Raw genomic sequence first — 25,306 nt, 5'->3', positions numbered from 1 at the left:
TGTTAAAAGTCAGATGAGATTCCAGAGGAGAGAATGACTTCATGCTGCGAGAGGTTTTCCAGAAGCCTTTGGTGAGTCAGATTGTGAAGGATAAGCGAGACTGTCTGGTGGACAATGGCAAACCATTGGGGTTGCAACTGGTGGCACAAAGGTACATATAGAGAGTGGGAGAGTGCCACATTTTGGAGCTAAAACCAGGCTTTCATTTTGGATTTTTCTCTGTAGGGAATTAATATACTTTAAAGCAGAGAGGAATGGAAAGATGGAATAATGATAGTAGTAACAGAAGCTGAAGGAGATTCTAGAGAGACTGGTATTGCAGAGAACACTAGGATGGTTTTTAAGAAAACATCTTAGTTTGTCTCCCATTAAGAGCCACCTATTCAACTTTCATATAAAATTGTTCTAAAGTTGTGTCTACATAGTGAGCTTGACCATTTCAGATAATTAAATATAGTGAAAAAATAACATTGGATGGATAGAAATAGTATTCAGAAACAATCTTGAAATAAAGTTTTCTTGTTTGGGTTTTTAGCAGTTCTTATTTATGTTTTATTCCACAGCAAAACATGTTTATTATAGAAAATTTAAGAAACAAAATAATGAAAACAAAGATTATCTCTAGTTAAGAAGCAAACTGTTAAGTGGCTATTAATCTTTTCTTACCACCAGTTAGAGACGTTTTTCAGAATGCTAAAACAAAAAAGGAATCTTAAAAAACTATGTGATTCACCTTCTCATTTTATAAATGAGGGTACTTCTCTTCTGTGCTTTTTCTTCCAGTGACTTTTAGTTTAGATTTTCTTTTAAGCTCTCACTTGACTGCAGTCTTCTCTCTCTGTCGTCACACTGTTTTTCCATCTTTCAGCCAGTGGTACGAAGAAAAGGGAACCTGAAGAGAGGAGATAGCACGCGCCCGACAAGTAGTAGGAACCGGTGTATGTCTGGGTATGATCATATAGCCAGCCTATAAGGAAGGAAGGGTTTCTATTAATGATGTCAATCGTGCCATCAGTAGCTCTCAGCCATGAACCACTGAAGGAAGGAGCCTCCTGTAATTTGTCTGTATTGTGACCCATTAGAAAGTTAGTCAGGCTGCTCACCTGTCTTATTTTCTGTTGAAGCTGAATCAGTTCCATCTGAGTTAGTGGTTTAAACCTTGGCGAAAAAGTAATTGTGGACCCAGAGCCCATCTCCAGTGTTATAATGAAAGTTGGAGAAAATTGGGAACACACACCATTTCATTTTACAATTATTCTTACAAAGGAAAAAAAAAAAAAAACAACTATTTTCCAAGGAAAAAAGTGAGAACTGATTATTATCTTTTTTCCTTCACTGAACAAACATTTGAGTTCTTTCTATGTTCCCAGCGATGTGCTAGGTGTTGGTACCTTAATGAGCCAAACTAGACATGGCCCCTGCACTCATAGTTTAGTGGGGCTTTAGGTGTTATACCTGTAATAAGGGCTATGCAGGGATGGTTCAGGTGAGAACAAGTGAAAAGGAACTGACTTGGCCACATGGGTTAAACAGTGACAGTATTTCTCCCTGAAATCAAAGTGTTCTTTTAAAAAAAGATTGAAGGGTTCTCAGAATCATTTGGTTGATGGCACATACTCGAATCACCCTGGTAGCTCAGATGATAAAGAATCCACGTGCAGTGCAGGAGACCCAGGTTTGATCCTTGGCTTAGGAAGATCTGGAGAAGGGCATGGCAACCCGCTCCAGTATTCTTGCCAGGAGAATTCCCTGGACAGAGAGGCCTGGCAGGCTACAGTCCATTGGATCACAAAGAGTCAGAAACGACTGAGCAAAAAAGACTTTCACACCTTTTTTTTGAAGTGAGTTTGGGGGCAAGGAATATTCGTACAAGGCACCAACATTTATACATTATTGCAAGTCATTCCTATGAAAAAGGCAAAAGTCTCAAAATTATTATGAAAGGGCTTCCCAGGTGGTACTAGTGGTAAAGTACCTGCCTACCAATGCTAGAGACACAAGAGACACAGGTTCAATCTCTGAGGATCAGGAAGATCCCCTGGAGAAGAAAATGGCAACACATTCCAGTATTTTTGCCTGGAGAATCCCATGGACAGAGGATCCTGGTGGGCTACAGTCCATAGGGTCGCAAAGAGTCGGACATGACTGAAGTGACTTAGCACATTGTTAGGAAAATAATTTTGACCTCAGATTCCGTAAAAAGGGCTTAGGACCTCTAGGGTTTCACAGTCTTTTCTAGATTATTGTATGCATATTATGTTTGTAGATGCAAACTTATAATAATATGAGTTTTATAAGTATTTATATTTAAAATCCTAAAAAAACCTTAAGGCTATTATTCTGATCATTTATTCAAAAAATTTTGGTACCGTATGCAAGCACAGTTCTGGGTACTAAGACTATATCTGGATAAAAATGGATGAAAATATCTGCCTGCATGGAGCCGACGTCATGTCTTTTGATTTTCACTTATATCTTGGAACGTGATTTCTCACTGGCTGGGTCTGATTAAAATAAAATTTTTATCTGATTGTGTATGTCTTTATCTCCTATCCTGTCCTCTCTTCTCTTAGTTGGCTCTGATAAATACGTTTAATTTTTGTTTCTTTGCATTATTAGCTTTTTGTTTCCTTTTCTAAATGTAATGAATAAATGGAATGTTTTATTTAAATTCAGCTAACTTTAAGTTGCTTCTACTTACTAACTCCTTGCTTGATCAGTGACCTCAATTAAATGTTTCTTGGAGATAAGCATAATAGTGAAACCTCACATGTTTTTGTATTATGTTGATTGACCTTTAGATATCTAAGAAACAGGTGACCATTCTATTAACTTTTCTAGAAATGCCTATAAAGGAGAAGCTGGATATCAGCAGCACCCCCTTTTATCCTTTGTCACTCCTCCCTTAGTCCTTTAGAGTGTATATACATAGCAGGGGTATTAGAAGTTATATTCTGGGAAAAGACTAGAAGTTCTTGGACAAGGAGGTAGCTAGTGCTGCTGAAGGGTCAGGAGGATAAAGCTAAAAATAGTGAAAATGAGTTGTTTTATAAATCCTAGAGGGACTTAAACAGTTTGAGAGAAAACTGCTTATAAAGCCATTCATTTCACACATATTTAAAGTCAGAATCTTGTTTCTGAAACATTAAAGATTAAGATATATTTAGCATATTTTCTTAGCAGGGCAGGGAATTATTTAGCATCCTATAGAACTCCTTCCATGCAAAAGTTTTATTTCCATGCAAAGATTGTTTTTTTTTTTAATTATTATTACTACTTTTTTGCTGTATTATGTGACTCACAGGATCTTAGCTCCCCAACGAAGGATTGAACCCAGGTCCCTGGCAGTGAGAACATCAAGTCCTAACCACTGGACTGCCTGGGAATTCCCAGTGCGAAGTTTAATGAAACAGTTTGTTTTAAATCTATTTCTCCCGTTCATGCTTGAGAATTGAGAGATTTGCATATTTTAAAATTATTTCTCTAAGATCTAATTGCCATTCAGTAGGATATTAATGTGCAGTTGAGTAGTTAGTTTTATGATGCTGTTTATAATAGCAAATAGGTGAAAAGTGAGATAGGTGACTAAATTGTATTATTATTAATTAGTTGTCCTGTGAAAGTATTAGCTTCATAAGGTAAATGTGGGGCTTCCCTGGTGACTCAGGGGTTAAAAGTCTGCCTGCCAACACGGGAGACGTGGGTTTGATCCCCTGGAAAAGGAAATGGCAACCCACTTCAGTATTCTTGCCTGGGTGATTCCATGGACAGGAGGGCCTGTTGGGCTATCATCTATGGGTTTGCAGAGTCAGACGTGAGTTAACGACTAAACAACAACTAGCTAAGTTAAATTTATAGCTTCATTGTTCTAACCAAACATCTCTCTTATTGGAATAGTTAGCTTTTCCCCACCACTGAAAGTAAAAAAAGACTGTATAGGGAATTCCCTGGTGGTTCAGTTGGATTCCATGCTTCCCCTATAGAGTGCAAGGGAAATAAGATCTTGCATGCTGCCAGGCACAGCCAAAAACAAACAAAAAGATGGTATATTTGGTTTGATTTTATTAGATCTTTGTACTTTTTTAATAATAGCATGAAGTAGCTGTATACAAATGTACTTTCAGCCCTAATGAGTTTCATGGTTACTGTTGGTAGTTTGGAAACCACTGCATTCTAATCATTTTTAAAAGGAAATACACACATAAATTGACATTTAAGACTGGGTTTCTCTGTGGTCATAGCAAAAGCATTGTGAATGGCAGAGAATACCAGCTACAGTCTAGGAAAGCATGCATGGATCTGAGCCTCCACTCCACACTAGGGAATACTGTATGTAGTCAACATTCTGAGGAGTACTGGCTGCTGGTGCAGATTTCCTAAGCTGAAGTGCCCTCTAAGCATTTCCTTAATGTCTCCAGACTACTTGTGCCAGATACACTTAAGATGCATGTTAATTGTGCAAATTCATTGGCTCCTAAGCATCTTCCTCCTAGGCGGCACCCAATTGATTCTTACGTACAATGAAGCTGGGGTCCAAATCCTTACGTCTATAACTGTAACCTTTGTTCTAGACAGAAATGTCAAATAATGTTTCCTGTGATAATTTAAAACAACTGGGGAGATAGGACTCAGCTTCCTTAAACAGTTTTGAAAACGAGTTTTCTTATAGGCAAAAAGGATTAGAATCTTTCAAGATTGGTGTTTAATATAGAATTCTAAATTCATTTTTTTAAATGTCATCATTTTAAAACTACTCTGTATCATTTTATGGGTTAAACCATACACGTTTAAAAATGACTCTGACATCTTGCCTAAAAAGTATTCATGTCTGTGATAGCTCAGAAGGTGATTTTTAGCTGGGTTTATAAATCCTTTACAGTAGGATTACTACTGTAAGTTTATTATTGGTCATTTTGTTAAGATTTAAAATACTCCTAAAAGGCCCTTAATTCCAAAGTTCCTTGATAGTAGTTCAAACTAGTTGAGAATTCTGTAAGTGATTTGCTGTTGTTGAACTGGAGCTCCTAGCTAGCTATTGGGCTGTAGCATAGTGCCAGACTTCTGAGGTACAGAGATAATGATCTTTGCACATTCCTGGGGTCCTGGCTATTAGCAGCCTTGTCATTTTACTTTGGGTGTGCTGTGCAAATATTTCCTATATGTGCCATGAGGGGAGAAAGTCTTGGGAAACATGTTTAGCAGATATAAACCTCAGTGTCTTTTAAGATAGGAACTCCCTAAAGACCCTGTGATAGAAGTTTGCTGGAAGATTTACTGGTAGTGCTTTAATTATTGGCTCTGTGTTGTAAATTTTATTAAGAGGATTTTGGTCTGTGTTAGGATGTTGAAACTTGATTTCTTGGCCTTGCAAGGGAAGGACTACCTCCTCCTGTTTTTTTTTTTAAACCACAGTAGAGAGCTGTTTGGAATTTGTTTTTGATGTTTTTATAGGGATTCATTAATCTTAGGGATACTGAATCAAAGTAAAATTCTGTGAGGTTGTTTATAGGGAAAATAACCACTGGATAAATAAATAATTTAAATCATAAATAAGTCAAAATAAATGATTTGTTTTCTTTTGCCTCTTCAGAGTATAATATATTCTTTAGGATTTAAGGGATAAGGAGCTTTGTTCTGCCTTCTTACTTGTCTCCCATACCCTTAATATCCAAAAGGGATTTATAGCAGACCAAAAGGTTGTTTGTGTATTTGTTTTCCAAATAAAATTTTAGGCCATAGAGAAATTCTCAACTGATAGGCTAAGATGACTGGTAAAATTGTAGAGGGCATGGTTGATAAAAGTTTGAGTGAGGACTGGGTGGAATATTTGTTTAACATTGTATCTGAAATAAGGATGGAATAGAGGTAGGAAATGATCTCTCATTTCATGAAGAGATGCACTTTTTTGCATTAATAGACCGGCTTAGATGGATGAATTTCCATTTTAGTCATTGTCTTCTCTTGTAAAACACAGATAAAATGTTGATGCAAAATTAACCAGTTTTGCTCCATGGTATTTCTGATGAATTGTGAGGTTGAAAAATGATAGCAAGAGAGAGAAACATTCTAGATGAAGTCCTAGTATTAAGTCCTGGCTATAATTTATGAAACAAACAAAAATAAATGAACAAACAAACATGTAGATGGAGAGATCAGAGTAGTGGTTATCATAGGCAAAGGGGCAGAGGGGAGGGCTAAATGGATAAGAGAGATCTCAACTGGATGGATGGAAAATAAATTTTTGGTGGTGAAAACAAAAAACAGTTATCTATGACATTTTAAGTGAGTTTTCAGACATTGATTCAAATATAAAAATATACTTTAGCTTAATATATGCATTTATCATTTGGGAAATGGAGGGGTAGATGGAAGAAGGGAACTATACTCAATTTGTCTTATAGGCAGCTAATATGGGCCATTGGTGTTTTTATTTTTAAATGAAGCTGAACAGTCCATAGCATTTTGAGCTCACATGTCAAATCCGTAGAGTACAAGATTAGGAATTTCACATAAGTAATGTATATCTGTCTTGTATTGATATATTGGAGAATATGATTATATACTTGCTTTTTGCCCAAAGCACTATTTTTGTACTTATATTGCTAACAGAGGTCTATTAGAAATGTATATTATGTTTTAAAAATATTAATATTTTTTATTTTTTCACAACTTTTCAAGCTTCCATCTTGGTGTTAGTGTATAGTTCTGGATGCCATCTACCAGCAGGAAAACAGAATTTGGGTTTGGATGAACAGTGACGTTTGACCTACTCTTAGGTCAGCTGACCCATTCTGAAGCAGGTCATGTTGTTAACTAAAATTGAATTTGTTGCTGAGTAGTGACAAGAATAGGGAGGGCTGTGAGGTGGAGTGGGCAGAGTGATCCATTGTGGGGAGTGTGTTTGTGTGTGTGTGTGTGGGGATTAATTTTTGAACTACTAATTTATTTCAATCCCTGTCAGTTTTAGTCAAGATCTGATAAAGAATTTTGTTGCTGCTGTAGTGCTTAATAATTACGTGTTACAAAAAGTGTATATATAATTTTCTTACTTCTTTAAACATTCTTTTTTCTTAAAACATTTTTTTAAAGAAAATAGTTTCCTTGGGTGTCCTATGCTTCCCCTGCCCCCACCTTTCCTTGAGTTATTAAAATATGCTGTATAGGACTAACTTGTTTTTCTTTTTCATTTCCATACAGGAAGGAGAAAATTATTGTTCATGTACCATTTTTAACTAGTCTTTTGACTGAGGATTATTGTGAAACATTTTACTCTTTGCTCGATTGCTCACTTGTAATACCTGTAATTTTTATAGGAATTTCAACTTTTCTAATTTGATAGTAACAAATCTAGGTAAGTATAAAATGAGGATCTCATACAGTTCAGAAGATCTGAGTTTGGTTTAGAAAAATATTTTGTAACCAGTAAGCCTTTCAATTTAGTTAAAGCTAAAGACAATAATATAACTGTCCATACCAGTTGAGAGATAAGTGGATGTGCAAATCACTATTTCTGATGTTCTTAAATAGTTGCTGCTGGAAGTTAGGGACAAATATAACAGCCTTTGTAAAATCCTCTTTGTCATTTCACAGAACAGTGACTTACAGGAGCAAGGACTATCCTGAAATCTCCCTTCAACAGAATGCCTAGCGCAACTTTGTAGTCAATGAGAGATCATGATACAGAGAAGGAAACTTAACTGAATTATATATCAATTATCATAATCTTGTTTAAGATACTCTGAGCAACTCCCAGACTAAAAATCTATACTTAAGCTTTTAGCAACAGCCTTATCACTTCCTTTAACTTTTTTTGTAGAACTTATAAAATTTATGATTGCCTACGTAGTATTCTGAAAGTTAGCAGGTAAAAATTCTACCATGAGCTCTGTCTTTATCCTTAGATATGGTGCTAGGATATTGTGGATATTGGGTAACAAAAGGCTTGTAACTTTTCTTTTGACTCACAATAAGAAATGTATTTATATCATATATATATATTTTCTATTACATAGGTGTGTGTGTGCTTGTGAAATAAATTTCACAATAAAGTGATGCACTCTGTTTTCTGATCTGCTCTGTGGTCCTTTTTTATTTAAAAAAAAAAAAAAGTTTTTTTTAAACACCAACAAATTAGTTTTGAAACCTACACGTACATCTATAGCTTTTTCCTTTTAAGTAATACTCCTCACAAAGCTTGTGTTGTCTTCCCATACATTGAACTGTTTAAACATTTTAAATGTATACAAAAATGTATATCTCTAAACATGTAGTTTTATTACTTGCTTTTATCATTTGAATATATATTCTGTGCCCTGGTATTTGTTACCTCCGATGTTTTTGGCTTAACAGAAAGTTCCAAAGTGTCTTTGGCACAGTGAGCGAAGAAGGGTTAAGATTGAAAAAATTCATCAGCAAACCGTATTTGAACTCTGTTTTCCTCTATTTCACTGACCTGGATACAAGACATAGAGTAACTCTTCTTGGAGCCTCTAGTGTTTCGTCTTTTTTTTAACCACTCCCTGTTATATAATAATTCTGGGCTATAAAATTCTCGCCTATTTTCCAGTTATGAAGTATTGGCCAAGTTAGACCTCATGGAAAGAGGTGTGTTCATAAATTCAAATCAGGACTTAGTTGTATATTTGTGTACATTTTTTCTTTAGATAGAGATACTGAAATTTAACCTCAGATTAGTGGTACATTTTTTTTTTACCTTCAGTAATAATTTCTTAAGTTTTTATATTTTTTCTTTTGATATTTGCTTTTCTCAATCTCAAGTTTATAGAAGTGCAAATCTTATATCATTATAAAACATACTAAAAAAATGTGGGGCAAGATCCGACCCTTTTTCTGTCTTACTTCAGGACTGAGGGAAGCAAAAGTAATTTTTAGATTGGATTCCTTATTGTGGATGATTAGAAATGCTGTAGTAATTTGTAATTCTGCATACTATAATTCTTTTACTAATGTCTTATATAGTATATTTTATATACTGTAATTCTTATAGGCTCTCAATAGTTGAGAACCTATGGCATAAGATACTAAGGCTTAAGTCTGTTTCCTATAAATATTTGTGTGTGCGTGGTTAGTCTTTTAATAGTCTTATGTTCCAGTAGGTAAAAAGTGAATGTAAAACAATACTTCGGTCTTAAAGTTTATTTAAAAACAGAACTCCCCTAAATTTTACTATACTTATACTTAATGTGTCTCTAGTGGCCCCACATGTCCTCTGCACAGATTCTGGCATTTAGTCTTACAGCACGTCTGAAGAGCAAAGGGATCAGGCCTGCGGTTTTCAAGCTCTGTAATGACTGATGTTTAGATAAAAGGTGCTAGTAGTTTTTTTTTGTTTGTTTGTTTGTTTTTAAGCATCATATATTTTTGGGCATCTGATAAAATTCTGGATTGTCTCTCCAGAGAAGTAGATACATACACAGTCCCTGCTATAAGACTAAAATCTGCTTAGTGCACATCTGGTGAATTAACCCTCAGATTCTCCTGGTTTCATAATGGAGTTGTGGGAGTTGGTACATGAACAGCAGAGGTGATCATCAGTTTCTTTTAACTATCTAATATTGTCATTCCATGTTACCATTAATCATGGATCAACATTTTGGTTCATTGTGATTGAAGTTTATTAAGGCTGAGCTGTTACCTGCTAAAGGTGGTCCAGAAAGGACAGCCATCCCAGCAAAGAAACTTGCAAGTCCCAAAAAGCTGTGTACTGTACAATTCCCAGACAGATCAACCTGTAGGGATTAGAATCCAGCGTTAACCATATTGAGGGTGGTATTCTACAGAGACTTTTACCTACAGAGGGATAAAATACTGTGTATGTTGTCTCAAGCTATGAACAGTTAGTTGGCTTCTGAGGTGGTTTGGATGACATTCTACCCTGATATGAACCATTGGTTTTTATTTCTTTTTAAAAATCTTTTAGTTAGTTCGGGGATGTTTTTCCCCCTGAGTCTCACTGCTCTTTTCTGTTAGGAAATGATATTTACAGTTGGAGCTGATAGTAGTATTCTTCAGTCCGTCTATGGTTGAGTATCAACCACTGGTTTATAAGAAATCAGATATCACAGGAAGTTGATTTAAGTGTTAGAAACTTTTAATTTTTGCTTAAGCCTCGTAATACTCTTCACCACTTATGCTAATATTGATACCAGGCCCGAAGATTCCTGGGGATTATGTTCCAGCGCACTGGGAACCTAGTTCTAAGGACCCATGGGGTTCCAAGAAAAACTCAGTATTTCTACAACTCCATTCCATTCAGCTCTAGGATTTTATGTCGATTTGGGATAAAGATGGAGAGGAGTTAAAAGCACAATATCCCTGTTAAAGTATACAGAACTTCTCTCAACAAGAGAGAGGTCATCACTTGTCAGGGAGCCCCTTTTTCTTTTAAGGAACTCTTCCCAGATGTATCCTAGAACCAAAGAAATTTCTGGAGCTGAAGTAAAGAATAGAAGCCTAACCTGGGAGACTGATAAAGTAGAATCCTTCTGTTCCCTATTTTGCTTGTCGTCCTTTCCTGTTCCACGTGGCTAGTCCTCTCATCATCCCTCTTTACAAGATGAATAGCTGGATAGGATGTAGCTACAAGGTTTCTGAGGCCTTGGGTATGTTGTTTTTATTTTTAATTATGAAAGTAATACAAAGTATGTTTTCTTTTGGGGGGAGATGATTCTTCATACTTTTACTAAATGGTGTTAGAACATTAACAAGTGTGTCTACTCACCAGTACAGGAAGTATCAATGCCAGGTAACCACCGGAAAAGACAGCAAAGGAGATGGTATAGGTCATAAGTAATGGAAATGTGGTGGCTAAAGGAGCAAGCAGGTTAATGATGCCACAGAGGATGAGGTAAGACTTGTGGTAATGATACTTCTTGATCCAGTTTTGATCAGCAACCCATCCAGAGATAATCTGACTGACTGTTTCAATGATACCTGGAACAGTATTGAAAAGGTCTTATGAAATCCCAATTGCATTTTTCTAGCCCTTTTGAAAAATGTAAATGCATAAGGCATCTTTTCCTATGTTGTAAGACTTCATTCACCCTGTGGCTAGGACATATGAGAAAAAAAATGGTTTGATTGGTATCGGTTCAGTTGCTCAGCTCAGTCATGTCTGACTGCAACCCTGTGGACTGCAGTAGGCCAGGCCTCCCTGTCCATCACTAGCTCCTAGAGTTTACTCAAACTCATGTCCATTGAGTCGGTGATGCCATCCAACCATTTCCCCCTCTGTTGTCCCCTTCTCCTCCTGCCTTCAGTCTTTCCCGGTATCAGGGTCTTTTCCAATGAGTCAGTTCTTCACATCAGGTAGTCAAAGTATTGGGGTTTCAGCCTCAGTCCTTCCAGTGAATATTCAGGGCTGATTTCCTTTGTATCAGTAGAGGCTATCATTTTTGTACCTAAACATTTACTAAAATACTGAAAAAACCCCTCCAGATTTGGGTGGAGTCATCATCAATTGTTTATTCTGATTGTGTTTGGAAACCTTATACCACCAAACTGGGAATACCAGATTACAGAAGACCCTGGGCTCAGTAGGCCTCCCTTGAAGAGGTCCTACAGGTGAGGAAGTGAGACTTCTTGAGGGTTAGTAGACCCACAGGTTAGTGTCTTAGGGAAGTCAAACGGTGGATGACTGGAGTATAAATAATAAAGTCTTATATTGGAAAAAATGATAAGTTAAGACACTTTCTTAAAATTGCATATGAGGTTTTGATAGTTAAGTCCTCCAAAGGTTATTATGGTTAACTTGAAAATATGTAGGAAGTCTGGAAATGGGAAATCATGTTTTGAATGTTGGTGCTGTGGTGTAATTTGAATAAAATTTAAGAATAACATTTTTTACTGAGTTTCATGGTAATAGAACCTTCTTATCCTTTATCCTATTATATGTAATGTGCCAGTTAAATACTGAAAGAGATTTTCACCAAGAGAAGCTTGAGCTGCAGTTGTTTTTTACTTAAAATTCTTCCTATGGTTCAAATGCAGATTGTTCCACAAAAGTATTTAAAATGCATACTACCGTCTCCATATCTGTTTTTACAGGTTTTTCCTAGAATGCATATTGAAACTGTTATATTCTGGCCTTGTTGTAAAGCCGTGTGTATGTGTAAGTTGCTTCAGTCATGCTTCAGTCATGTCCAACTCTTTGTGACCCTGTGCACCATAGCCTGCCACACTCAGCTGTCCATGGGTTTCTCCAGGCAAGAATATTGGACTGGGTTGCTTTGCCTTCCTCCAAGGGATCTTCCAAACCCAAGGATCAAACCCGAGTCTTCTATGTCTCCTGCATTCACAGACAGGTTCTTCACTACCATTAGCACCACCTGGGAAGCCCTGTAAAGCCCTAATCTGATCTAAATTGATACTACCAGACATTTCAGTGGAAAACATCAGTTTAGCTATGTATCTTTTTCCTGCGCATACAAGTTTTATTTGACCAAAGCAGTTGGAAATGGGGTGCTGTCAGTTTTGCAAGGACTTGGTAAAAGTCTTTTCCAGAAATTAGCAAGAGAGAAGTTAATGTGCTACTGAGAATTTCCAGGTAGCGCAAAGCAGTTCTGTTTCCTTCATTTTCACTTTTTTAGATTCCCTGTTTTGTCAGCTGAAAGAATCCATATTTTCTGGATCAAGCATTCTGTTTCCATTTATTTTTATAAATACTCAACTAAAATGATTGGTTTTATTTTTCATTCTAGTTCAATTTACATGTTAGACAATCCATTAATGACTAGCCTAAATACACATATTTGTCTTATCCTTTTACTATGAGTTAAAGGGGGAAAATTGTTAGCTACAAATATTGCTAAAACATTATTGAATGCTAATGATAGTTCAGGTACTATTTTAAACTCTACATGCATTACTTGTTTAATCCTAGTAACCTTACAAGAGTAGATACTATTATTCATATATTGCAGATAAGGAAATCAAGAGACAGAGGCTGCAAGTAACTTGCCCAAGGTCATAACGGTCATACGCTGCAAAAGCTTGAACCTGGAAAATCTAGCTCTAGAACCAGTTCTTTCAACCACTGCACTGTGCTGTCTACGTCAGATTTTTTTGCTTCCTAAAGTGACTGTTTCCACTACGATCCAGCTTTGTAAGGTTCAGTATCTAGCAAATACTTAGCTACTGACCTATGAAAATAAAACTTGGTTTGGGATCCACTGTCTTGTAGGGAGAGCCTGTGTGCAAGATGCAGTGACAGATCTGTGGACGGGAAGGCGTCCTGCTGCTTGCTGCTCCCATCAGCTTCAAAAGACTTGCTTTCCTGGTCCTCCCAAAACTCCTTTTTAAAAATATTATTTTTCTTCAACTTTTTAATAAAATGTAATCAATTTTGTAGAATATATTTTTCCTTTTGAGGGTAAGGTAGAAGTAGGCTTTCTTACCAGCTACAGAAACAAGGTAGGAGGCATCCATGATGTTTATCCCCAGTGTTTTGGCTCTGGCTACCAGGTGAAAGGTAGGGATGAAATATGCCAGCTGACTGAGAAGAAAAGACCACGTAAATATGTAGAAAAAAGGGTTCTTAAAGAGAGAAAAGTCAAAGAGTTTTTGTTTACTGCTCCGCGAAGTATCCTTTTTCCGATAAGTTTCTTCATTAGTTTTTTGGAAAAGTCCATTTCTGTTATGTTCGTTGTTGGACTCTTTGCTTTGATTTTGTGAGACAGTTAAACCTGATCGTCGTTCCTTGTGCATAATACTGTCCCTGATGGCCAGCTCTTGTATCTCATTGCAGCATGATGTTTCTGTTCCACATGCTGCCTCTGGACCCCTTGGAGACAAACTACTTTCATCTTTAATATCAGAATTGCTCTTGTTTTTGATATGAATGGGTCGCAAGAGCATACTAGAAGGAACCAGATGCAATGTGATAGCTCCAAGTAATATAAGGGCACCTAAACAGGAGAGAAAAATTGAGAAGTTAAGCTAAAATTACCTCTTTGATTTCACGATACTATGTATCCTTGGACTCAGAAGAGGCCCCACCACTAAATATTCAGTCATAGTACAATAATTCCTGAAAGCACTGCTTTGTCTTTGAATTTAGCTGAAAGTATTTAAATCTGTTTACTTAACTGTTAGCCATACACACTGCTGTATCTTTGTGAAAACGGAGACCTTTGGAGATAGCCAGAAAGCCATACCAAAGGTGTCATGGGAGGAGTTAATTTGTACTAAGGAAAAAAATGTTTTGGTGTGTTGGTTGGGGTGGAGAGGGGGAGTCATATTTCAAATGTTAGAAACTTACAGTATGTTTTAAATCCTGATTTGAGGCTTTAGATTTAGGTACAGAAAATACAGAATTGGGCAATGGGAATTATTTGGAAACTGCTTTAGAAGAGGAAATAGCCGTTTCATCTCATGATGTTTTAAATTCCTTGAAAGAAGACAGATGCCAGTGTTGCCTTTGAAACTGAGTAGTTGCTTGAACATCAGCATGTCCTGACCAAAGCTGTGACTTGTGTGTGTTGCTTCTAGAGATAGAATTGGCTGTAGGTTCTACTATCTTGCTATCTTGTCTTAGGGATTTGTCAGCTGGTCCTGTTCACCATATTAGTGATTTTTAAAATCAGGAATAGAAAAGGGAAAGTTCAACAAAATTGCTCTGTAGGTAGGAATAGTCATATATGTATATTTACATATACATAGATTTTTTTTCACCAATAACGAGGTTCTTTTAAACCAATTGTTTTATCTCAGGTATGAGAAAAATTATAGAGTGAATGATTTTTATTCATTCATGAAAATTTATAGTTGACAGTATATAAATATTATTAAGGAACATCATCTTTTTGCCCAATTCTATCCCTTTTAGTGAATCTGATGGAGGAGTCTTTTATTTTTTTAATGCAGATGTTTTTCTTAAAAAATGTGAAAAGAGAAGGCTTTGAGGAAGGGATTCTTGCTTCCCAGTACTGCTATCCCTGCAAAGGTGTGCTCCCCCAGCCACACAAATTGCCTTCCATCCCCTCAGACTTGAACTCTGAGTTGCCTGTGTAGGCTGGCAAGGCCTTGAAGTAATTCAGAGTCTCTTTTGCTGTCTGTTCTCCAGGGAAGAATCATGCTCACCTCCTCTCTAGTCATCAAAAGGGGAGGGCTCAACATTAAATCTTGCAGAATTGATTCTGCAGGTTCAGGACTCACCTGTCCAGTCATACAGATCTATCAGGACTTTCGTAAAGGGTGCTAACAGAAATGTCAGTCCCATCCCTGAACGGGCAATAGCTGTAGAAAGAGCTAATCGTTTTTTGAAGTATTTGGTAGTGACCACAGCAGCGACTTGGTACAAGAAAGCAGAGCCCAAACCTAAAAGAAAAACATAATGTTAATAGCTAGGAGTCACTTTCACATTAAGTGGCTTGGTACTGGATGAGATATTCGCCTGAACCTGAGATAATATAAGTCGGCCTTTTGAACTCACAGTAAAAGAAAAGTTTCCTAGTTCTTTTTTTTTAGTCTTATTTTCACAGTGGACTCACCAGGTAAAAATCCCATAGTCACACAAAGAAAGGGAATGCTTGTAGCCCAGCTGCTGATCAGATATCCACCAGCAACAAGGAAAGCCCCAAGACTGGAGGCAGTTTTCTCTCCAGTTATATCACAAATAACAGCAACTAGGGGACCTTGGGAAAAGAAACAAATACGAGTTAAATATGCCCCGGCATCCCTTCTCTGGTGTACAGTTTAAATGGGCAACTGAAGGAAAATCAAAGGACTTTACTTTTGTGTATCCTTCAAAAGGGTGTCTGTATTGGGTTTCTTAATATTCCTAGTTCCACACTATTTTGCTTTTTTAGAAGAAGAGTTTTTGTTGTTTTTTGTTTGTTTTGAAGAAAAGATGATGTAAATAAGCAGGTTTGGAATGGAAGCTTACTGAAAAGGTATTATAAAACCTCTGCAAGAAAAGATTGTGTCTAGTGACCTATAACTAGAACAAAGTTCAGTTATTTATCTACACTGTGATGAGTATGCTTAGACGATCAGGTCAGAGCTTTATGGTCTGACTTCCCAGTTGAGAGACTGACTCACTGAACCTATGATGATAAATAGATTCTTCAACTTCATTTGTTTGAACCCCAATTTTTCTAGTTTTGCCAAGTCAAGTGGAGGTGAACACTGTAAGTCCTTACTTTTCTCAGCTTTACATATTGATAAATGAACCTGAGTTTTAGTAATGCTTCTGTCTTGAGTGACCGACCGATGAATCTTCTTGAAATTGCCCTTTGTGTTCTTTCTCCTTGGAAAACAAGCTTATCGTCGACTTTATACCTGCAAAAAAACGAAGTGATGACATGATGGATCCAATCCAACCAGTTTGCTCTGAGGTGCCTTCAAACTCTTCTTGAAAAACCACAAAGAAAATTGCAAAAGTCTTGGTCATCCCCATCACAAATACATTTACCTAAATCAAAGCAGAGCAGAGTCCAAGTCAGGTGGTGAGTAAGCCATTACAGGGGAGGTTAGGACTGCTGGCAGCTGTGATTCTTTGGTTCTCCTGTATTTTACAAGTTTGCCAGTTCCTTTTTGTAACGTATTTTATGGGGCAGTTGTCCCATTAGAGTGTCTAATCACTTTACATGAAAGCATCTCATTTAATCCTCATTATGGCGCATGGAATAGGTATGTCAATATTGTATTAGAAATTCAGGGAACTTCCTTCCATGCTCCTAATGCAGGGAGGTCCAGGTTTGATCCCTGGTCAGAAAACTAGATTCCACATGCCACAATTAAGAGTTAGCATGCCGCAACTAAAGATCCTCTGTGCTGCAATGAAGATTCTGTGTGTTGCAACAAAGATCCGGCATAGCCAGATAGATAGGAAGAAATACAGGAAGTTAAGGTTTAGAGAGCTTATTGACCACTGTACCATTCTGTTAACAATAGCATCTGTTAAAAACAGCTAATTCTAGTTACCTCTGTGAGAGGTGTGTTGGTCCAAAAGAATTGTTCTGTGACACTTTAGGTTAGCTAGACTAACCTAAGAGTTTGCTTTAACTCTGCTGCTGAGCTGAATATGCCAGGACAGCAAGGGTAATGACGATGTATGGTCACCTTATGTTTGGGTCATGTGCCCCACTCTTCAGTCCCACCTTACCCTCCTTGCCCGCACCATCCTTCTCCTCTCCACTACGGGGAGCACCCTCTTTGAGGTCAAGTGCAGTACTCACATTTGTTTCTTGGAATTCTGATTAGGAGGGCAGTGAGGAGCAAGGTTCTGAGGGGAACTGGAAGGGAGGCTTAGCTAGTCTCTAGTCAAAAAGCCCAGAAACCACGCCTACTCACTCTGTCTACAGGGGCTTCCTAGTGGCCCCTTTTCCTTTGTTCAGTGGCCTTGTTTGAAGGCTACTTTCTCTGCTTTGAAGTTGGCCATGCTTTGTGGAGAGCTTCCCTGGTGGCTCAGATGGTAAAGCGTCTGCCTACAATGTGGGAGACCCAGGTTCAATCCCTGGGTCAGGAAGATCTGGAGCAGGAAATGGTAACCCACTCCAGTATTCTTGCCTGGAAAATCACATGAATGAAGGAACCTGGTAGGCTACAGTCCATGGGGTCGCAAAGGGTCAGACACGACTGAGCGACTTCACTTTCTATGCTTTGTGGAAGGACCACAGGTCCTGGGTTCCTTATCACTGATTCTTTCTGGTTCTGCACTCATCTCAATTTATAGTGAGATAGACATAGACAGTCATTCACTATGATTGACTGTCCATGAGATTTTCCAGGCAAGAATACCGTAGTGGGTTGCTATTTCCTTCTCCAGGGGATCTTCGGACCCAGGAATCAAACCCTGGTGTCCTGCATTGCAGGCAGATTCCTGCACTGCAGGCGGATCCTTTACTGGCTGAGCTATGAGGGAAGTCATGTTGGAGTTGTGAATACTGTGTTCTGCCTGCAGTCAGCCTGCCTCTGCTGGAATCTTGGCTCTGCTTTGTACTAGGGGTGTGACCTTGGGTGAACTACAAAAGTTACACTTCCTCTCCTGTAAAGTGGAGATAAAGGACTAGTTCATAGTTCCACCTAGTTCATAGGACTGTGAAGACAGAAAATTCTGGTAAATAATAACCTATTAACTATGTTTTTTATCATTTTGTGTGTAACCATTCTACTTTCCCAAGAGCTTGAGACTCATATTACTGTCTGTGATATCTTTCTAACTCAGGTTAACTTACCCAGAACTAAATTCATCTTTCTCTTACCCCATGCCTGTTTTCCTTTTCATTTCTCTTGATTGGTACCATCTACTGACTCATCCAAATCAGAGACCTGCCTCCATTTAGAAACTTCCTTTCCTCAGCTTCTACCTGCTAAATAAAGTAACCAAGACCTTCTGCTCCATCCTCACCAATAGACTCTTCAGATTAATATTATTTCTTGTCTGTAGTGAGGGACTAGGAATCAGTGGTGGCTCAAAGGCTTCAAAAGATGGGATAGGGAGGAGGAAGTCCTTTAATGTATTCTTCCCATTCTGACTTGATAGAAACTATAAGACTACTTATTTAGAATGAACAATGCTATGGGCACCAGGGCTATATATTAAAAAATGAAAAGGCATTTTACCAAGCACTTTGTAATCATAATGTTCCTCAAAGGTGCCTCTTTCAGGAAATGAGGTTAGAGAATATGCATGAACTTTAAATGACGCAGACTTGTTTCTTCTGGTTCAAAATACAGAGTGGTGATTGCATCCTCTAATGAGCAAGGAGCAATAAAATGGGTCCTCATTCTATAAAACTACCCTTCCTCTTCTGTGGTCATGGACTCCGTGCTGGCATCTGCAGGATGCTGGCTTCTAGGTTCTTAGCCACCTGAATTTGGCGAACTACTGGTCCCCAAAAAAGAACATTTTGTCTCTGGTCTTTCCTTGATGTCTCAGCATAGCAGCAGTAAGTAGATGTGACTTGTCTCTACTCCCTGGAACTGTACCTTCCACTGTGTATATCAAGAAGACCAAGAAGCAGCCTTTGTATCTACTCTGCCTCCCTCCCTTAACTTGTAACCTTCCAACTTGGTTCCTATTTGACTTAGATAGTACAGATCTATCTAGATTTTTAGTCTAGATCCCAAGGTCTAGATATTCCGTTAGTTAACTGAAGTCTGTAGTCTACTATTTCATCTCATGTTTTGGACTAAGGTTGATGGGTTTCAGTCCTGTTCCAGAGTCCACATCAGAAATTATAAATGGTCTTCCTCCAAAATAAAAGCCCTTAGAAATTCTGCAGCCCTCTTATTTCCTTTTTATCATTAAGAGCATGCCTTCCTCCCACCCCCACTCCCATAGTAAGAACTCCCTCACCAGACCATTCTAAGAATATTGTCTTGGGAAAGGAGGGCTGGATCACAGTGGCTCCTTTTTAATGCAGAACACAGGCTTTGTCAGAAATTATTGTTTAATAACAATAGAGTTTTGCCCAGAGAATGCACTGGTCATAGCAAACACACTCTTCCAGCAACACAAGAGAAGATTCTATACATGGACATCACCAGGTGGTCAATACTGAAATCATTTTAATATATTCTTGGCAGCCAAAGATGGAGAAGCTCTATACAGTCAGCAAAAACAAGACTGGGAGCTGACTGTGGCTCAGATCATGAACTTCTTACTGCCAAATTTGGACTTAAATTGAAGAAAGTAGGGAAAACCACTAGACCATTCAGCTGCGACCTAAATCAAATCCCTTATGATTATACAGTGGAAGTGAGAAATAGATTCAAGGGATTAGATCTGATAGAGTGCCTGAAGAACTATGGACAGAGGTTTGTGACATTGTACAAGAGGGAGGGATAGAGACCGTCCCCAAGAAGAAGAAACAAAAAGGCAAAATGGGTGTCTGAGGAGGCCTTAAAAATAGCTGAGAAGAGACGCTAAAGGCAAAGGAGGAAAAGAAAGATATACCCATTTGAATGCAGAGTTCCAAAGACTAGCAAGGAGAGAGAAGAAAGCTTTCCTCAGTGATCAGTGCAAAGAAATAGAGGAAAACAATAGAATGGGAAAGACCAGAGATCAAGAAAATGAGAGATACCAAGGGAACATTTCATGCAAATGAATGTTTCATGAGCACAATAAAGGACAGAAATGGTATGGACCAAACATAAATAGAAATTAAGAAGAGGTGGCAAGAATACACAGAAGAACTGTACAAAAAGGATCTTCATGACCAGGTAAACACAATGGTGTGATCATTCACCTAGAGCCAGACATCCTGGAATGTGAAGTCAAGTGGGCCTTAGAAAGCATCGCTACAAACAAAGCTAGTGGAGGTGATGGAATTCCAGTTGAGCTATTTCAAATCCTGAAAGGATGCTGTGAAAGTGCTGCACTCAATATGCCAGCAAATTCGGAAAACTCAGCAGTGGCCACAGGACTGGAAAAGGTCAGTTTTCATTCCAATCCCAAAGAAAGGCAATGCCAAAGAATGCTGAAAACTATCACACAATTGCACTCATCTCACAAGCTAGTAAAGATTACTAAAAAAATTCTCCAGGCCAGGCTTCAGCAATATGTGAACCATGAACTTCCAGATGTTCAAGCTGGTTTTAGAAAAGGCAGAGGAACCAGAGATCAAATTGCCAACATCCACTGGATCATGGAAAAAGCAAGAGAGTTCCAGAAAAACATCTATTTCTGCTTTATTGACTATGCCAAAGCCTTTGACTCTGAGGATCACAATAAACTGTGGAAAATTCTGAAAGAGATAGGAATACCAGACCACATGACCTGCCTCTTGAGAAACCTATATGCAGGTCAGGAAGCAACAGTTAGAACTGGACATGGAACAACAGACTGATTCCAAATAGGAAAAGGAGAACGTCAAGGCTGTATGTTGTCACCCTGCTTATTTAACTTCTATGCAGAGTACATCATGAGAAACGCTGGGCTGGAAGAAGCACAAGCTGGAATCAAGATTGCCAGGAGAAATATCAATCACCTCAGATATGCAGATGACACCACCCTTATGGCAGAAAGTGAAGAACTAAAAAGCCTCTTGATGAAAGTGAATGAGGAAAGTGAAAAAGTTGGCTTAAAGCTCAACATTCAGAAAACGAAGATCATGACATCTGGTCCCATCACTTCATGGGAAATAGATGGGGAAACAGTGGAAACAGTGTCAGATTTTATTTTTAGGGGCTCCAAAATCACTGCAGATTGTGACTGCAGCCATGAAATTAAAAGATGCTTACTCCTTGGAAGGAAAGTTATGACCAACCTAGATAGCATATTCAAAAGCAGAGATATTACTTTGCCAACAGAGGTCCATCTAATCAAGGCTATGGTTTTTCCAGTGGTCATGTATGGATGTGAGAGTTGGACTGTGAAGAAAGCTGAGCGCCGAAGAATTGATGCTTTTGAACTGTGGTGTTGGAGAAGACTCTTGAGAGTCCCTTAGACTGCAAGGAGATCCAACTAGTCCATTCTGAAGGAAATCAGCCCTAGGATTTCTTTAGAAGGAATGATGCTAAAGCTGAAACTCCAGTACTTTGGCCGCCTCATGTGAAGAGTTGACACATTGGAAAAGACTCTGATGCTGGGAGGGATTGGGGGCAGGAGAAGGGGATGACAGAGGATGAGATGGCTGTATGACATCACCAACTTGATGGACATGAGTTTGAGTGAACTCCGGGAGTTGGTGATGGACAGGGAGGCCTGGTGTGCTGTGCTTCATGGGGTCGCAAAGAGTCGGACACGACTGAGCGACTGAACTGAACTGTACTCTCTGGTGACTTGAATACTCTGACTTACAGTTGAAATCCCTGTGTGTGCTGCTAACTCACAAGTCTCAGTATGCAGATCCTTGGCTGCAGATACACGTGTACTATACTGAACACATACATGACTGGCTATGTCACATGTCTCCCAGACTCAGTGCCCAATGTTAGCCCTTCAAGCCTTTAGGTTTTGTCCCCTTCACGTGTCGTCCAACTCAGTGAAGGGCATACATTATCCTCCGTGTTGTCCAAGCCAGCATCCTAGGACTCCATGATTCCCTGTCTCCCTGATATTCAGTTACTCTACAGTCTTAACAGTATCTCTTCAATATTGCTCAGATCTGTATTTTTTCTTAAAAGTCCTCCAAAGTCCCTGCCCATCTCTCCAACTTCATATTTATCACCTTGTTTATTCATGAATGTGTCCATCAGTCCATCCATCCGCCCATCTTCCAGCAGGTATTTATTGAGTGTGTTCTGTGTTTGGGCTGCTGATCAGGGAACTTGGCTTATAGTGATGAGTAAACAGACCCAGCAAATGGCCCTGTGCTCGTAGTCCAGAGAGACAGGCTGAATACAGAAAACAGTCATGCAGATTATGCAGTTATAAAGTATGGTAAGTTAGAATGAGACCTTTAAAAAAAAAAAAAGTAGGGAGCTCCTGAAGGATATGTTATTTCCTGGGTTTTTCACTCACCTTTTCAGGAGCTCATCTATTCTAGAAAAGTAGACTTATACAGGCACGAAAGCATCATCATCCAAGTACCCACCTTACTACTGTGGCTGATTGGCCTGAGTTAATTATTAACATTTTGTGGACCCAAAATGTTTTATGTGTGTGCTTAAGAGTAGCATCACACCCCAAAAAGTGTGCGTGCTCAGTCACTTCAGTCATGTCCAACTCTTTGTGACCCTATGGACTGTAGCCCGCCACGCCATGCTGTCTCTGGGATTCTCCAGGCAAGAACACTGGAATGGATTGCCATGCCCCGCTCCAGGGGATCATCCCAACCCAGCGATCAAACCCATGTCTCCTGTGTCTCCTGCATTTCAGGCAGATTCTTTACCCACTGAGCCACTAGAGAAGCCCATAAAAAGTGAGAGATTGTTTACTAATCTCATTATTAGACAACTGTTCTTAGCAGCCACTAAATTAGATAACTTCCTATCCTGAGAGCATAATGCAGGAAAAAGTGGGAGAACTCAACGTCCTCACCAATAATGCCAGTTGTGCAAAGCCTGTGATGTGAGGAGGTGGCCCAGCCACAGGAAGGCTCTCAGACTTAGTGTGTCCTTGTTTTCCTTTTTAGTAACACTTCTGGGAGGAAGGAAAAGAGATTCCATGTTCTTTAGTAATGAAGCTAATGTTTAACAAATAGTCCTTAGGTTATGAGTTTTGTATTTTGTAAATCCTGGCTGAGGACCTCTGCCTTCCCTCCTTTCCCATTCTCTGTCATGATGGAGGAGGTGTGGTCCTTCTATACTGTGGGCTGCAGGTTAGTTAGAAGTCACCAGGACCTGCACTCTCCTCCTTGGAAGCTTCTTACTGTAGGACTGGGCTGAGGAGGAAGATCAGGAGGGAAGGATATCTTTGTTGAGGACATCTTAAAGTTGACTTACTTGGGAACACTTAAGAGGAATCCTGGAACTGGTGCCACACTCGGGGTTTAAGGTATAGCAGTGATGGTATTCATCAATCCCATCAGGACAACAATGCCGATTCAGATCACCACAGTCTCACATAACAACCCCCAGAGCTTCTGGGAGGATGAGGGAAAGAAGTTAATTAAAAAAGAGTTGGATCTGCTTATGAATGAAGGGAAAAAATCAGGCTCCAGTTTCAGGATTCACAACCCTGTCTTCCTTTCCAGACATGTCAGAAATATACATTAGGCTTAACTCTGGCATAAGTTATGGTTGGTGGGGATGGGTTGGGAAGTGGACACCAGGCAGAACAGAAGAAAGGTCCCAGCCTCCTAGGAGAGAAGGAAGTTGCTTGCAGAAGTTACATGTTTACTTAACTGAGCTGGGGAATCCCTTCCCTGCCCACCCTGGCAGAAGCAAATTTTAGCAGTTTCTAGTGCTATTTCCGGAGAAAGCAATGACACCCCACTCCAGTACTCTTGCCTGGAAAATCCCATGGATGGAGGAGCCTGGTGGGCTGCAGTCCATGGGGTCGCTAAGAGTCGGACATGACTGAGCGACTTCACTTTCACTTTTCACTTTTACGCATTGGAGAAGGAAATGGCAACCCACTCCAGTGTTCTTGCCTGGAGAATCCCAGGGACTGGGGAGCCTGGTGGGCTGCCATCTATGGGGCTGCACAGAGTCGGACACGACTGAAGCGACTTAGCAGCTGCAGCAGCAGCAGCAGCAGTGCTATTTCTCGGATGGCTAAATGTGATTGTCCCCAAATCCTAACTGCCATGCAGCCAGGGCAGAGCTGCTAATGGTGGCTGGAGCATTCTGTAGGTTTAAGGAATGCTGAGGAGGAGTAGGAGACAGCATGGCAGTGTTTCTGGTTTCACTCAAGGAGAACATTTTCAACTTGAAGGTTCATTGGCAGTTCCTGGCCTCACTTGGATCCCCTTTCCATTCAAATGTCAAGGGTCTCATGCATGATCTTCTTGTTAGGCTGCTCTGAGCCTTTCCCCAGAAAACTTTCTTTCAGGCAGTGGGGAAGGAGAAAGTAAATTACCAGGAAGAAATGAAATACGACCATCCATCCCCAACCTCCATCCAGGGTTTTCTTGTAAGGTTGAAACTTCCTCTTCAGCATGATGCTTCGTTTGTTTTAAATGCAGAAGATCCCTGTGACAAATCCAAGACGACATTGGCTTAGTTGACAAACTGATCTGAGCTTTAAACTTTATTTTTTTCTGTGGTATAAAACTACTTATGCCGGGCTTCCCTGGTGGCTCAGTGGTGAAGAATCTGCCGGCTAATGCAGGAGACATGGGTTTGATTCCTGGTTTGGGAGGATCCCGCATGCCATGGAGCAACCAATTCCGTGCACCACAACTACTGAGCTGGTACTCTAGAACTGGAACCTGCAACTACTGAAGCCTGTCCACCCTAGAGCCCATGCTCCATAACAAGAGAAGCCACTGCAAGGAGAAGCTTATGTGCTGCAACTAGAGTGTAACCCCCTACTTCGAGCAATTAGAGAAAGTCCACATGCAGCAATGAAGACCCAGCACACCAAAAATAAATTTAAAAAATTTAAAAACCACTTGTAATTTTTTCAGCCCACCTCTTTAAGAATACATGATTTCTTGTCAGCAAATTGGCACTTGCCTGTGAACTAGAAAGTTCAGTTCCAGTGACTGAACAGCAACAAGGGCATTTGCCATCTGCCTCTGGAGCTTGAACCCTGTGCTACTGCAGCTGTTAGCCTTCAACACCCTCTGACGGAATTCAAGGTGGAATGAGGCCTCTGTGCTCCAGGGAATCTGGTGGAGCAGGTCTTTAGATAGATATTTCTAGGAACTGATTTTATGATCCCAATGCTTAACATCTCTTCAGATCTAGAAAATCACTAAATCCCATCTTGATGACTTCAGGTTCTTGTGAC

The 25,306-nt window shown here is 39.3% G+C and overlaps 1 protein-coding gene across 1 annotated transcript; it reads right to left on the bottom strand.

Annotated features, from left to right (window-relative positions):
* Positions 1 to 552: 552 nt before the first annotated feature.
* Positions 553 to 24,543, bottom strand: SLC16A4 (solute carrier family 16 member 4). Its single transcript, XM_040232084.1, has 8 exons — positions 24,431 to 24,543; positions 16,300 to 16,432; positions 15,510 to 15,653; positions 15,175 to 15,336; positions 13,416 to 13,925; positions 10,742 to 10,953; positions 9,656 to 9,749; positions 553 to 967 (listed from the first exon to the last, which is right to left on the bottom strand). The coding sequence occupies exons 1-8, from the start codon at positions 24,509 to 24,511 to the stop codon at positions 807 to 809; spliced, it is 1,497 nt and encodes a 498-aa protein (XP_040088018.1). The 5' UTR covers positions 24,512 to 24,543; the 3' UTR covers positions 553 to 806.
* Positions 24,544 to 25,306: the final 763 nt, after the last annotated feature.

The sequence above is a fragment of the Oryx dammah genome, unplaced genomic scaffold (genome assembly GCF_014754425.2).
Source record: "Oryx dammah isolate SB20612 unplaced genomic scaffold, SCBI_Odam_1.1 HiC_scaffold_28, whole genome shotgun sequence".
Classification (NCBI taxonomy): domain Eukaryota; kingdom Metazoa; phylum Chordata; class Mammalia; order Artiodactyla; family Bovidae; genus Oryx; species Oryx dammah.
The sequence above is the reverse complement of the archived record's forward strand: the minus strand, read 5'-3'. Positions and strand labels throughout refer to the sequence as shown.